Here is a 13,533-nt window from a genome sequence, read left to right as displayed (position 1 = left end):
TCCAGCCTGGGCAACAAGAGCAAAACTCCATCTCATAAATAAATGAAATAAAGACTATTCCAGTCGGGTGCGGTGGCTCACGACTATAATCCCAGCACTTTGAGAGGCTGAGGTGGGCAGATTACCTGAGGTTGGGAGTTCGAGACCAGCCTGACCAACACAGAGAAATCCCATCTCTACTAAAAATACAAAATTAGCAGGGCGTGGTGGCGCCTGCCTGTAATCCCAGCTACTCGGGAAGCTGAGGCAGGAGAATCACTTGAACCCGGGAGGCAGAGGCTGCAGTGAGCTGAGATCGCCCCATTGCACTCCAGCCTGGGCAACAAGAGCAAAACTCTGGCTCAAAAAGAAAAAAAGACGATTCCAACTGGCCCACTATCCCCCAAGTGTACCTCAATGGTGAGTTTGTGGGGGGCTGTGACATTCTTATGCATATGTACTAGAATGGGTACCTGGTGGAAGAACTGAAAAAGTTGGGGATCCATTCTGCCCTTTTAGATGAAAAGAAAGACCAAGACTCCAAGTGAGGGCGCCTGGGCCTCACTGAACAGAGAGAGGGCCTGTTCATGTCAGAGACTCCCTGCCAGAAAAGCCTTACTGATTTTGGTTTTCATTACTGAGACAACTGCTTGCACTGATCATTTCAGTTCATGAGCAGTCTGGTAATTTTAGTTTGTCTGGTGTTTGGGTTAAGAATATTTTACTGGCCAGGCGCGGTGGCTCAAGCCTGTAATCCCAGCACTTTGGGAGGCCGAGACGGGTGGATCACGAGGTCAGGAGATCGAGACCATCCTGGCTAACACCGTGAAACCCCGTCTCTACTAAAAAATACTAAAAAAACTAGCCGGGCGAGGTGGCGGGCGCCTGTAGTCCCAGCTACTCTGGAGGCTGAGGCAGGAGAATGGCGTAAACCCGGGAGGCGGAGCTTGCAGAGAGCTGAGATCCGGCCACTGCACTCCAGCCTGGGCGACAGAGCGAGACTCTGTCTCAAAAAAAAAAAAAAAAAAAAAAAGAATATTTTACTGTGTGGCCGGGCGTGGTGGCTCAAGCCTGTAATCCCAGCACTTTGGGAGGCCAAGACGGGCGGATCATGAGGTCAGGAGATCAAGACCATCCTGGCTAACACGGTGAAACCCCGTCTCTACTAAAAATACAAAAAATTAGCCGGGCGAGGTGGCGGGCGCCTGTAGTCCCAGCTACTGGGGAGGCTGAGGCAGGAGAATGGCCTAAACCCGGGAGGCGGAGCTTGCAGTGAGCTGAGATCCAGCCACTGCACTCCAGCCTGGGCGACAGAGCGAGACTCCGTCTCAAAAAAAAAAAAAAAAAAAAGAATATTTTACTGTGAACTTAATTACAACGACTGCATTGTAATTAATGCTATATTATGATATTGTTGTAAACAAAATTCATTCTCATATTGTCATTTATTCTTTGTGCGATTCAGGAGTTAAACTAGGAGCTTTGAAATCATTATTATTCATGACTCCTCTGCAAATGTGTCAGTCTGCAAAGACAATATCTCCCCCCAAATTTTGTGTAGCTTCTTTTGTTATGGAAAATGGACTAAAAAGAAACTGTGATAACTGGGGCGTTGTTTTTTTTAAAATAAACTGCCAACCACAGGGTAAAAAAAAAAAAAGAATTGTGCATTTTATATTTATTTATTTATTTTTTTGAGACAGAGTCTCGCTCTGTCACCCAGGCTGGAGTACAGTGACGTGATCCTGGTTCACTGCAACTTCCACCTCCTGGGTTCAAGCAATTCTCATGCCTATGCCTCAGCCACCAGAGTAGCTGGGACTACAGGCAAACACCACCATGCCCAGCAAATTTTTGTATTTTTAGTAGAGACAGGGTTTCGCCATGTTGGCCAGGCTGGTCTTGAACTCCTGGCCTCAAGAGACCCGCCCACCTCAGCTTCCCAAAGTGCTAGGATTACAGGCGTGAATCACCACACTGGGCCAAGCAAGAATTGTGCATTTTATTATAAGTAAATTATGCCTCAATAATAATAATAAAATGCTATAACCAAATTATAATAAAGACCTACAGAGGGGAAAACATAAGACTAAAAGAGTTAAGACAAAACAAAGAAGGAAATAAGGCCCCAGAAGAAACTTCCCAACCTTTCTGAAAACCAAAAGGTTTTGGGTATTTGGGGAAAGGGTAACTGACACTATTTGCCAGACTCTCGGTTAGACTCTTTCATATATTTCAACTTTATCTCCAAACTCAACAATGTCTGGCTAACCTCATACAGTAATGTGGTAAGATGAGCCCAGGGAGAAAGTAGGATAGCTGTGTGACAGGGAAGCTGGAGAGCCCAGATGAATAGCAGATTTCATTGTGTATGGAGTGCCTACTATGAGACAAAAGATGTAGGAGGGGCCAGGTGCAGTGGCTCACTCCTGTAATCTCAGTACTTGGGAGGCAGAGGCAGGCGGATCACTTAAGTTCAAGACCAGCCTGACCAACATGGTGAAACCTCGTCTCTACTAAAAATACAAAATTAGCCAGGTATGGTGACGCATGCCTGTAATCCCAGGATGGATTACAAGAGTGAAACTCCATCTCAAAAATGAATGAATGAATGAATGAATGGGGGCTGGGTATAGTGGAGAAGGCAGACGGGAAGAAAAGGACGTGAGAGAAAGGCAAGGAATGCAGGAAATGCGTGAAAGAAGTTCTTCATAAGCATGAAAACTCAGAAACCTAGATTCATTTCTGACTCAATCTTCTCTTTCACAGATTAAGGAATACATTTTCCAAAAATCAAACTTAAGAGATAAAAACTCTGCCACAAAAATATTTAAAATATATTATGCATCAAACTATACACTATATTAGAGGGAAGTCATATACCTACTGTGCAGTGCTAAATTTTGTTTCAGTAAGCATGCATAATTTCATCTTTTTAACCAATTAAATTTTGGTTTTTTTGAGACCGAGTCTGTCTCTGTCACCCAGGCTGGAGTGCAGTGGCATGATCTCGGCTCACTGCAACCTCCGCCTCCTGGGTTCAGGCAATTCTCCTGCCTCAGCCTCCCAAGTAGCTGAGACTACAGGTGTGCACTACCACACCCAGACACTTTTTTTATTTTTGGTAGAGATGGGGTTTCACCATGTTGGGCAGGCTGGTCTCGAACTCCTGACCTCAGGTGATCTGCCACCTCGGCCTCCTAAAGTGCTGGGATTATAGGCGTTAGCCACCGCGCCTGGCCAACCAATTAAATTTGTTAAATCCAGTATAAGAGATCTGTGTTGATAAAAACCGAAACCTGGTTTTGGTGGCACAGGAAAGGCTCCTCACGCCTGTAATCTGTGCATGACACATCAGTAGGGATGAAGGGTGCCATCCATTCCCTCACCCAAAGGCCTGGGATTGCCCTTTCACCTCCTCAATCCATGGACAAAGCAGCCATAGACAATAACCAAAGTTCACAGCAGCCAGCCAGTTGGGGCCATAGTTTGCTGACCTCTAAAGCAGTGGTACCTGCTTCTGGCTGCATATAAGAATCACCCCAGGGGCCCATAAAGCCACTAATACTCAGGCTCCACCCTCCATATTCTGAATTAAAAAATAAAACAAACAAACAAAAACTCGCTAGGTGATTCTGATGTGCATTCTGGGTTGAAAACAGCTATTCTAGAAGAACTGTACATTGTAGCCTCTCAGGAAACTGCTAGAATTTTGCATGTGGGGAGTGCTAGGGGAAGCAGATGAATGCTGAGAAATGATGATCCAGGACTGAATTGAGGTCTAGATAAAGATTAGAACTGTTTTCAGTCCACCTGACACATTAAGTGCTTCCAATACTTTGATTAAATGTTCTTTATTTGATGCTTTTGTGTGCACAACACTATAAGGAGTTGCCCAACTCACCAACTCAGCCCCTTCACAGCCTTAGTTAAGGTGGCCATTAAGGGGCCAGGAGGTGGCAATCAGTAAGCTGCCTCCTGCCTAACCCTTTTTCTCCAACCATTCTCTATAGGCCCCAGCGTAGTTGCGAGCCCTGTGGAGATAAATAAGGGTGAGAGACGGACAGGAATGACAGGTAGTCCCCATCACCTCCCAGCTAGCAGCCATACCTCCCCGTACCCAGTGTATCCAAGACTCCGGGCCAGTTGCATGGCCTGGAGGCCCCGCTTGCCCATCTGACAGAAGAAAATGAGATGCTCATCTTCCAGCTTTGGCTTCTCAGCAGAGTACAAAGCCTGGAAAGCAGCTGGCTCCATCTGCAGAGCACTCTCCAACTCGGACACTGGAGGAGCGGAGAGGGTAGAAGGGAAAGCCGACAGTTTGGCACTCAGGTTTGGAAGCTGGGCCTGGAAAGGCTGGGTCCTGAGGGCCCCCAAACAACATATGATAGCCATCCCCTACCCCCCCCCCCCCCCCCCCAATTTCAAGAACCAGAAACCAACGACTTTTGAATGCGAGCCACTCCCCAAGCCGTGATGAGGCGGGGCGGGATGCTCCCTCAGGCGTCCGGACTTGGGGAGGTCAAGAGAAGCTGGTCTGCCCCTGTCCTCTCCACCTGCTGTCTTCTCAAACTGGATGGGCCAGTTCCGATGCCAGGATCTGCCTCCCATCAGTCCTTCCTAGGAAGCTGAGGGCTGGCTCCCGGGAATGCAGGACCCCCATAATCAGTGCCTTCCCCATTCCATCCTAAATGAGGTCCCACTGGCAAAGACCCTCCTGAACGGCTCTTTTCCACCACCTGGGCGTCCCCTCTCCACCCTATACCCGGGATGTTGAGCGCCCCTGGGATGGTCCCAGCTGCCGCCTCCTCCCGAGAGCGCACGTCGAAGAGTCGGGCCCGGCCGGAGGCTAGGAGTGAACGGAGTTCAGGGAGCGAGACCGTCGGCGCTGAGGAAGGGGCGCGACAGCCTTCAGGAGAGGGGGCCTAGGAGTCACGGCCGCCACGGTATACCCTCACCTGGCAGCGCCCCTCCCAGGTAGGGTGTGCACGAAGATCCCTCAACCACGCCCCTTCGCTCCCCCACCCCACTCCCTGCCACGCCTCAACTCAGGGGGCCAAGAGGACCGCCGTCCCAGGCATCCCCCACAGGTACCTCCAGCCATGGTGCGCACAGCAACTGCGCGTCTCCAGAGTGCGGCCCCGGCCCGCCCTCTTGGAGCCTGCAGCATCTCCGGCTCCCTCCAAGAGCCGAGACCGGATCCGGAAGCGAGGGCACCGCCTCCCGCACCGCCCCCGCAGCACCTGTTCGCGGCGCCTCTAGCACCAGCCCACAGCAGAAGCCCTTAACATTCTCTAGCGTGGGCCAAAAACGACATACCGGTCTGGCACAGGAACCAGGTCTCTGGGTAATAAGTGCAGGAGCAGCACCCCACCCTGAACTTAGCACAGCCCTTACTGGTCAAAGAGCAATGCCCCTCCCTTCCAGCCTGTGGCCCCACAAAAGGAAGAAAAACAGACAACTGTGACTTTGAACAATTTTATCCTTAAAAAAAAAAAAAAAAAAAAAAAGGAAAAGGAAAGAAAAAAAAAAAAGACCCCCATAAGGGGGAAGGCCCCAAGTGGACCCCTGCCTGTTGTTCTCTCCGGCTTTAGAGACGTCTGCATAGGCCTCAGCTTCTCGCTGGCCAATCTCCTCTTCATGGGCACCAGCCACTGCTAAACATCCTTCCCCCACTTCTTGTGTAAGCTTGCTCCCCTGAGCCACAGGGTGCACCTCTATACCTCAGCTCCAGGGAAAGGAAGAACCAATGGAAGTGCCAGAGTCCTGGGACAAGCCAGAGCATCACCTGTCAGCAGCCCTCTGCTGGGCACTCTAAGCAAGTACAGGACAAGCCCCCCAGTTTAGTGTGTCCAGTATCCAGCATGGAGGCAGCACATGCATTGTGCGAGAGGAGCACAAGGGCCCAGGGGTTGCATGGTGGGGGTGGGCAAGGCTGTCAGTGCACCTCCACATTGTGTGTTTCACACCACTGCAGGCTGCCATATCCCAGGGCCTCAGTTCAAGGACACACCTTCTGAACTTCCCCCTGTCCCATGCCAGAAGTGGGCAGTGAAGGAAAGGGGCACAGGATTAGGCTGTTGCTCCTGGGCTATCTGCAGTTCTTGGGCCCAAAGCCCCTGAATCCCCACAGTTAGTTGCTGTCATTCTTGATGACGACCTCTAATCCGTGGTGCCGCAACTGAGCTCGAAGCAGCAGATTCTTGTTTTTAAGATCTTCCACCTGACATGGGAAGGAGGCAGTAAAGGGAATGGGTAGTAAAGTTGGCACTACCAAGCCCCTGAATGTATTCAGACATCCACTGGTAAGGGGGAAAAGATGAAGCCCTCTCCATGGATAACAAAGTACAGGGTGTCAAACTGGGTCAGTGGCTAGCAGAGCTGAGAAGGGCTGCACTGGGCGTAGGAGTCTGACCTGTTGTCGAAGCACGTCGTTGTCCAGCTGCAGTTGGTCAAGCCCCTGCAGTTCTTCAGACAAGCGGTGGTTACTCTGCCGAAGCTCCTGGATATAATCACAAGCTTTGGATAGAATCCCACCTTTACTCTGCAAGATAAGGTCAACAAAATCAGGACTAGGATTTCAGATACCCAGCTTGCTTTCCAAAAGTAGGTTCATACTTTGGACCTCATTTTCCTCTAAGGAAGGTGGTATAATATCTCCCAGAGATACAGGAACCTCAGGGAGAGATAAGATTACTGTCACAGTGTGCCCCTCTTTCTACCATTTCTGGAAACAATACCAGGAGACAGAATTCAGGCATCCTGCCCACTACCAGGGTCTTTCCATGACCTGGCCAGACTTGGTGCTCTCCATAGAGCAGTCTGGGATTATCTTGGAGAGCTGCACAATCCAGTTGTTGATCTTGTCTCGGCGGCGGCGCTCCACTGTGGGGCAAAGTGGAGGACAAAGTGACTCAGTGAAAACTCGCCACAAGTCCCAGGGTAAAATTACCTAACCCTCCTCCCCTCAGACATCACTGCTGAGATCACACCAGACAGCTCCTAGCTCCACCCGGATCATACCTACCTTCATTATGCTGAGCCCTGCGTTTCTCATCCCGAGTCGTCCGGGGAGCTTCTGACTTCCTGACAATAGAGCCCAGGGTGGCCAGAGTAAGAAGACAAAAGTACATGACTGGAGTTTGGGGTTAAGGAATTATACAAGATTTAGCAGGCACTAGGACCACTTATGGGTAGCTGGGTGTGCTGTCTCACACCTGTAATCCCAGCACTTTGGGAGGCTGAAGCAGGTGGATTACTTGAGGTCAGGAGTTCAAGACCAGCCTGGCCAACATGATGAAACCCTGTCTCTACTAAAGATACAAAAATTAGCCAGGGATGGTGGTACACATCTGTAGTTCCAGCTACTTGGGAGGCTGAGGCATGAGAAACGCTTGAACCCTGGAGGCAGATGTTGTGTGAGCTGAGATCACGCCACTGCACTCCAACCTGGGTGGCAGAGCAAGACTCTGTCTCAGAAAAAAAAAACAAAACCAAAACCAAAAAAAACCACTTAAGAAATTTGAGAAGAAACAAGTGTCACTCACGGCGAATAAGGGTGAGTCCTAGGGGCAATTGAGCGCTGGCTTCCTCCCTGCAGTACTTCTTGTGGTGACATCATCACAAAGAATTGACCTGCGAAGATGCAGGGTAGGTTCTGTCAGCACATGGGTAGGAACCTCACCAAGTCCTGAGGTGAAGACCCTGGGCCCCTCCTCTAAAAAGAACATGTTAATAGAAGAGCAGCCCCAGACTCAGTGCCTGCCCAGATCTTAATGATCACTAAGAGTCATGAGTGAAGGCTCACTGCCCACCAGTCATGTCCCACAGCCTATTCTAGCCCTTTCAACCAGCATCCTCATGCAGTATCTCACCAGTGCCAGGAGGGGTCGCCTGCCCCAGCAGTGCCTCTGAGCCCTGGGTAGTAACAACAGCAGCTGTACTCCCCGATGTGGTACCCCCTGCCCCATCTCCCACTGCCGTGCTGGGGAAGTAAGTATAGTGCGTCTCAGCAGCTGTCCCCTCCGTGTCAACTGCATCATCACTGGTGAAAGCACCCTGGATCACCGCCTGGGAAGGGGAGCAAGAGAACTGATTCTGGTAACAGTCAAAAACTTCTTCCCACTACACCACTCTGTAGCTTCTATCCCTTGGGGTGGGGGGTAGGGTGGAGAGGGAGAGAGGGAGAGGGGGAGATGGAGGGAGAGAGAGAGGGAGGGAGGGAGAGAGAGAGAGAGAGAGAGTGAGAGAGAGAGAGACAGAGAGGGAGAGACAGGGGCGGGGGGAGACAGAGAGAGAGAGAGAGAAACATCCAGGAAAGAAGAGCCTAGTGCTTTGGGACAAGGCAGCCCTAGATGCCTCACTGTTCCTACCTTCACCCCCATCCTACTAATACCCTTCTTCATCTTACTTCTCAGAACTCTAGTCACCTCCCCAGCCCATACCCTGTACCTGGGTCATGGATTGAGTGGCAGGGTAGCCACTGATGGCACCAGTTCCCTCAGTTTGGCCATCCAGCTGCCCCTCAGACACCTGGATCACCCTGTACATCACCTAGAAGTGTAGAGGAAGGCAGAGGGAGGGAAAGAGAGAATAAAAGATTAAGTGTTGGGAATCCTAGGGCCCCTCATAAAGCTTCCCTTGGATAGGGCCCCAAAACAAAGTCCTTCAGAGACACGGATTGAGCCATTCTCCCTTCTTTCCCCACACAGAGGTTTCAGCATACACCTAACCTCACACCAGTCTCTACTCCAGTATCAGCACCCCCCTCCCCTGAAACAGTCCACTCTTTCAACTCATCCTCCAAGCCAGGTCTCCCCAAGACATGTTCAATTACCTCCCTCAATCCCAACCCCAAATAACACCTGCAGCCACCTGGCCCCCTCCCTTACCTGGCCCCCATTCTCAGTTCGGAAGACGTACTTGACGTTGGGGTCAGGGAAGGTGGCAGCTGACTGGATGCTGGCAATAGCCACACTGGTTGGGTCTTCCCCAGTAGCCACTGCACCTGAATTAAAAGAACAAAAGAAAAGTCTGTGAGTTAACTGCCTTTCTACCCCCCTTCCACGTGCATGTCACTGAAGGAGGAGGATGCACAGGAGATGGTCTGGTGGGGGAGGAAGGGAGGCCATGATGGGTTCTTAGTCTTGGTTCTGTCTCTAGCACTCACCTTCCTGAATCTGCACTGTCCCCTCTTCCGTTTCAGCTGTTTTCTGCTGCCTGTTTGTGGTGAAAGGAGAAAAGGAAGAGTATGGGAAGAAGTCAATGAGAAGCTCACTGGCCCAGTAACATATGGCTGCAAACTCATTGGCATTCCCAACAGAAGCTGAGTTAGGTTAGGATAACAACTAGTGTTTGCTGTTTACTATGTACATAAGCACTAAGCTAAGTACATCACATGTACTCTTATTTAATACTAAAAACAACACCATGAGATAGATAGCACTACTTCCATTTTATAGATGAAGAAACCAAATCACACAGTAAGTGATAGAGTAGAACCTGAATCCAGGTCTGCCTGACTCCAGAGGCAGTGCTCTTGGCCATTTTGCATTCTTCCAGGCCACCCATCTTTCATCCCAGACCCTATCTCTTCTTCACTCACCCCTTCATCTCTCTGTGAGGGGGCACATCCGATGAACTGGTCCTTTTTTGGAGGTCTTTGTATCTCCTGATTCACAGGCCTGAGTGCTAAGTCCTGGTAGAAATCATGAAGTTTGCAGTGAGTCTAGGAAACAGAACAGTATCTCTGGTTCTAGAACTTAGGTTCCATGAACACACAACCAGGAAAATAACCCAGTCATCTGCAGGGGACAATCAGCCTCCACCATACTGATGTTGAGGACCGGCCTACAGTGATTGAAAAACCAACTCTACAAATAGTGTTCCTCGTCCCTCCATTATCACTCCAACTCCTGGTGGAGAGGGGATAATTATACTGGAAGACAGAAACAACGCTTTTTTTTCGAGACAGAGTCTCGCTCTGTCACCCAGGCTGGAGTGCAGTGGCGCGATCTTAGCTCACTGCAACCTCTGTCTCCTGGGTTCAAGTGATTCTCCTGCCTCAGCCTCCCAAGTAGCTGGGATTACAGGTGCACATCACCATGCCTGGCTAATATTTGTATTTTTAGTAGAGACGGGGTTTCTACTAAACCATGTTGGCCTGGCTGGTCTCAAACTCCCGACCTCATGATCTATCCACCTCAGCCTCCCAAAGTGCTGGGATTACAGGTGTGAGCCACCGCACCTGGCCGAAACAACACATTTCTCTTTTTTTTTTTTTTTTTTGAGACAGAATCTTGCTCTGTTGCCCAGGCTGGAGTGCAGTGGCACAATCTCGGCTTACAACCTCCATCTCCTGGGTTCGAGCGATTCTCCTGCCTCAGCCTCCTGAATAGCTGGGATTATAGGCGCCCACCATCATGCCCGGCTAATTTTTGTATTTTCAGTAGAGATGGGGTTTCACCATGTTGGCCAGGTTGGTCTGGAACTCCTGATCTCAGGTGATCCGCCTGCCTCAGCTTCCCAAAGTGCTGGGATTACAGGCGTGAACCACCGCACCCAGCCAACAACACATTTCTAAATGGATCATTATTAAAGCTATTATGACCTGCCATGATGGCAGCCTCACGGGAATCAGGAAGGGCCATGTATTGGCCCCACCATCAAAATATACCGTGTCAGCCGGGTGCGGTGGCTCAAGCCTGTAATCCCAGCACTTTGGGAGGCCGAGACGGGTGGATCACGAGGTCAGGAGATCGAGACCATCCTGGCTAACACCGTGAAACCCCGTCTCTACTAAAAAATACTAAAAAACTAGCCGGGCGAGGTGGCGGGCGCCTGTAGTCCCAGCTACTCTAGAGGCTGAGGCAGGAGAATGGCGTAAACCCGGGAGGCGGAGCTTGCAGTAAGCTGAGATCCGGCCACTGCACTCCAGCCTGGGCGACAGAGCGAGACTCCGTCTCAAAAAAAAAAAAAAAAAAAAAAAAAAAAAAAATACCGTGTCATGGACACTGATACTTCTTCCAGTTTCTCAGCCACATATTGTCTACCAAGACATTTCTGTTCTCAAACCTAGGAAGAGGAAATCTCAAGCCCACTACCACTGGAAGAATGTCCCTGACCACAAAGACTAGACTTGGCCTTTGGGCCCCATTCTACTAACAGGACTCTTGTTTGGGGGTATTCCGATTTATATAATCTGTTAGAAACCCTAAAGCCCAAGTGGATCCTCTTCAAGCACCCTCTATTTTATTCATCAAGCCTTCCTGTAGAACAACACAGTTGCTAAAATGTTGCTATGACAACTCCAAATCAACTGAGCCTCAGCAAGAAGGGGTTAAAAAAAAAAAAAAAAAACCGGGTTCTGAAGAAGAGACAAAGGGGGAAGAATCCACCTACAAGCTCTGCCTTAGGACCCTGACACCCAGCCAGAGGGCAGGAAAAACAAAGAGCTGGGCAGACATGCCTCCAGAAAGAAACAGCTACACAGTACAAAGCAGTAAGATAATCCCAACACAAAAGGGGCAAGATTTTTAGAAATTCTCTACCCATAAGGTCCTCCAAACCTTTCCTATCCAAGGAAAATTTTCAGTGGATAAGCCTTGGAAAGACTGCGTCCGAGGAAAATGTTGAAAAAGGAACTGAAAGTGAAACCGTCCAGAGGAAGTAACGCTGCAAGGAGATCCCAGTCGATAAGGGGAAGTAGCACTAGTGTTTTGGGACCACCTACATTTCCATCTTCAAACCTGAAGAGGAAATGCCCTGCGAAGCTTGCCGCGCTGACTGCAGGGGAAGGCAACGAAATAGAGGGCCCGACACAGGAGGCATCTCTATTGGCCACAGCTGTCAGCCGGGGCAGTCTCTGAGGACACCCAGCAACGGGGTCAGGGTACTTATTCAAATCTTAGTTGGACATCCGGAAGCATTTCCTAAGCATTAGGGATCTGTGACACGGAAACTGGAATGGGACGTTGTGTTGTGCACGCTCAGGACAGAAGGGCCCAGTAAGAGCCCTTGCTAAGTCTGGACACAAAGGGAAAAAAATCTACTCCCGAAAGAAGTCAGGCGCCTAGACCTTGCCTGAGAATGAGGCGTCTCCCTGCAGGCTCTCCAACCAGAAGGCGCTTACGGAGCTGAGCGCCTGCGGGGCGCGAGCCCGGGAGCCTGCGCCGTGACCCGCAGCCCCGCAGTCTAGCCCCGCGCCCCAGCTGCTCCGCGGAGGAGGCAGGAAAGGACATCGGGGACTAGGGAGCTCAGGCGCCCGGTGCCGGCGGCTGCGGCCCGCAGCTGGACAGCGCAGGAGGGCTGGGACGCTAGCGCTCGGGGGCAGGGAGTTTGGCCCACAAAGCAGGGTAGAAGATAAAGAACCAGCACAACCCCCCCCCCACCCCGCCCAAAATAAAGGCTTCCTCCCCAGCAGTGTTCTCTAACCAGAAAAAAGGAAACAAAATCAAAGCTGCCCTGCCTTGCCAGTCCACCTAGTTTCCAGACTTCTGCCCGGTCCTACACTCACCGGCCAAGGCCGTCTCAGCCGCCGATTTTCTCCAACTGTGTTCTCCCTCTCCCGACCTAGGTAGCTCCATAGACAGCTGCTCATGCGCACTTCCAGCTCGCAGCCATGTTGGTGAGGGGCGGAAGTGTCGCTCTCGCCCCGCCCACAAACTGAAACTCAGAGACGCCCCACTTCCGCTCACTCCATCTTGATGAGAGGTGGTGTTTGTGGGGTTTCTGTGAAGCTGAGAAGCAGCCGTGTCCTGGAGTATGTAGCTGAAGTCCTGGCCACTTTCGACAAGAACGGGAAAGAGACGACTAACTTGTACTGACATCTTAGTGCTGGCAGGGCATTTTTTCATTCCAGGAAGAAAGAGTGAGAGAATTCAGCTGAGATCAAGGGAGGGACGTCCGACGGAGGCGCCATCTTTAACAAGGGCTATTTGGGAGGCCATCTTGGCTCAGGGCGTCTTTTTGAAAGATTAGCTACCTGCTAGAGATTACGACCTATCAGGGCATGCATAGAACTGGGTATGTTCCTTGTTATTCGCGTCAGCGGTCACTAACCCAAAGACCCCAAAGCTTCTAGATTTCTAAAGGCTCACACTTTATGTGACAGGAATCTTGATTCCTATTCTTCTCAATCAAGACCTACCCTAAATGGATTTGGAGTAGTGTGGTATAATGGGAAGAATTCAAACTTGGGGACGAGGCAGATCCAGGTTTCAAACCCATCTCTGCCGCTTCTTACCTCTGAGACCTTTGGCAAACATTTTGACTTAATTGAGCCTTAGTTTCCTCATCTATAAACTGGAGATACTAGCACCAACCTTCCAGAATTATGTGGATTAAATAAAATAAAGGACATAGATTTTATGAGCACAGGCTACTACTTAGTCCAGTTCCTGGCACATAATGAGCATTATGTAAATATAAGTTTCTCTTCCTTATTTCGTGACCACCGTGAACCTAGCTCTAGTTTCTAGCCACTAGTCTCCATGACAACAACTGAGGAAGAGCACCCAAACAACAAGAAGAAAAAGAATGGTTTGCCAAATATAT

At 50.2% G+C, this 13,533-nt stretch overlaps 2 protein-coding genes across 7 annotated transcripts; both read right to left on the bottom strand.

The window, feature by feature from the left end:
* Positions 1 to 3,814: 3,814 nt before the first annotated feature.
* Positions 3,815 to 5,402, bottom strand: TSTD1 (thiosulfate sulfurtransferase like domain containing 1). 3 transcript variants are annotated; one of them, XM_010367098.2, is made up of 4 exons: positions 5,074 to 5,400; positions 4,745 to 4,828; positions 4,100 to 4,262; positions 3,815 to 4,013 (listed from the first exon to the last, which is right to left on the bottom strand). In XM_010367098.2, the coding sequence occupies exons 1-4, from the start codon at positions 5,147 to 5,149 to the stop codon at positions 3,962 to 3,964; spliced, it is 375 nt and encodes a 124-aa protein (XP_010365400.1). In that variant the 5' UTR covers positions 5,150 to 5,400; the 3' UTR covers positions 3,815 to 3,961. The 3 variants fall into 3 exon arrangements, with proteins under 3 accessions (XP_010365400.1, XP_010365398.1, XP_010365399.1); XM_010367096.2 differs by having other exon boundaries at positions 4,745 to 4,867; positions 5,074 to 5,399; XM_010367097.2 differs by having other exon boundaries at positions 3,950 to 4,013; positions 4,090 to 4,262; positions 4,745 to 4,867; positions 5,074 to 5,402.
* Positions 5,403 to 5,443: 41 nt separating this feature from the next.
* Positions 5,444 to 12,647, bottom strand: USF1 (upstream transcription factor 1). 4 transcript variants are annotated; one of them, XM_010367102.2, is made up of 11 exons: positions 12,494 to 12,613; positions 9,584 to 9,676; positions 9,149 to 9,198; positions 8,902 to 8,986; positions 8,431 to 8,532; positions 7,854 to 8,049; positions 7,527 to 7,614; positions 7,007 to 7,065; positions 6,770 to 6,864; positions 6,395 to 6,523; positions 5,444 to 6,202 (listed from the first exon to the last, which is right to left on the bottom strand). In XM_010367102.2, the coding sequence occupies exons 5-11, from the start codon at positions 8,527 to 8,529 to the stop codon at positions 6,113 to 6,115; spliced, it is 756 nt and encodes a 251-aa protein (XP_010365404.1). In that variant the 5' UTR covers positions 8,530 to 8,532; positions 8,902 to 8,986; positions 9,149 to 9,198; positions 9,584 to 9,676; positions 12,494 to 12,613; the 3' UTR covers positions 5,444 to 6,112. The 4 variants fall into 4 exon arrangements, with proteins under 4 accessions (XP_010365404.1, XP_010365402.1, XP_010365401.1 ...); XM_010367100.2 differs by lacking the exon at positions 12,494 to 12,613 and adding an exon at positions 11,547 to 11,673 and having other exon boundaries at positions 8,871 to 8,986; XM_010367099.2 differs by having other exon boundaries at positions 5,447 to 6,202; positions 8,871 to 8,986; positions 12,494 to 12,647.
* Between the last annotated feature and the right edge of the window lie 886 nt (positions 12,648 to 13,533).

Source organism: Rhinopithecus roxellana, chromosome 8 (genome assembly GCF_007565055.1).
Source record: "Rhinopithecus roxellana isolate Shanxi Qingling chromosome 8, ASM756505v1, whole genome shotgun sequence".
In the NCBI taxonomy this organism is placed as follows: Eukaryota; Metazoa; Chordata; class Mammalia; order Primates; family Cercopithecidae; genus Rhinopithecus; species Rhinopithecus roxellana.
This window is presented reverse-complemented; position numbering and strand designations above follow the sequence as displayed.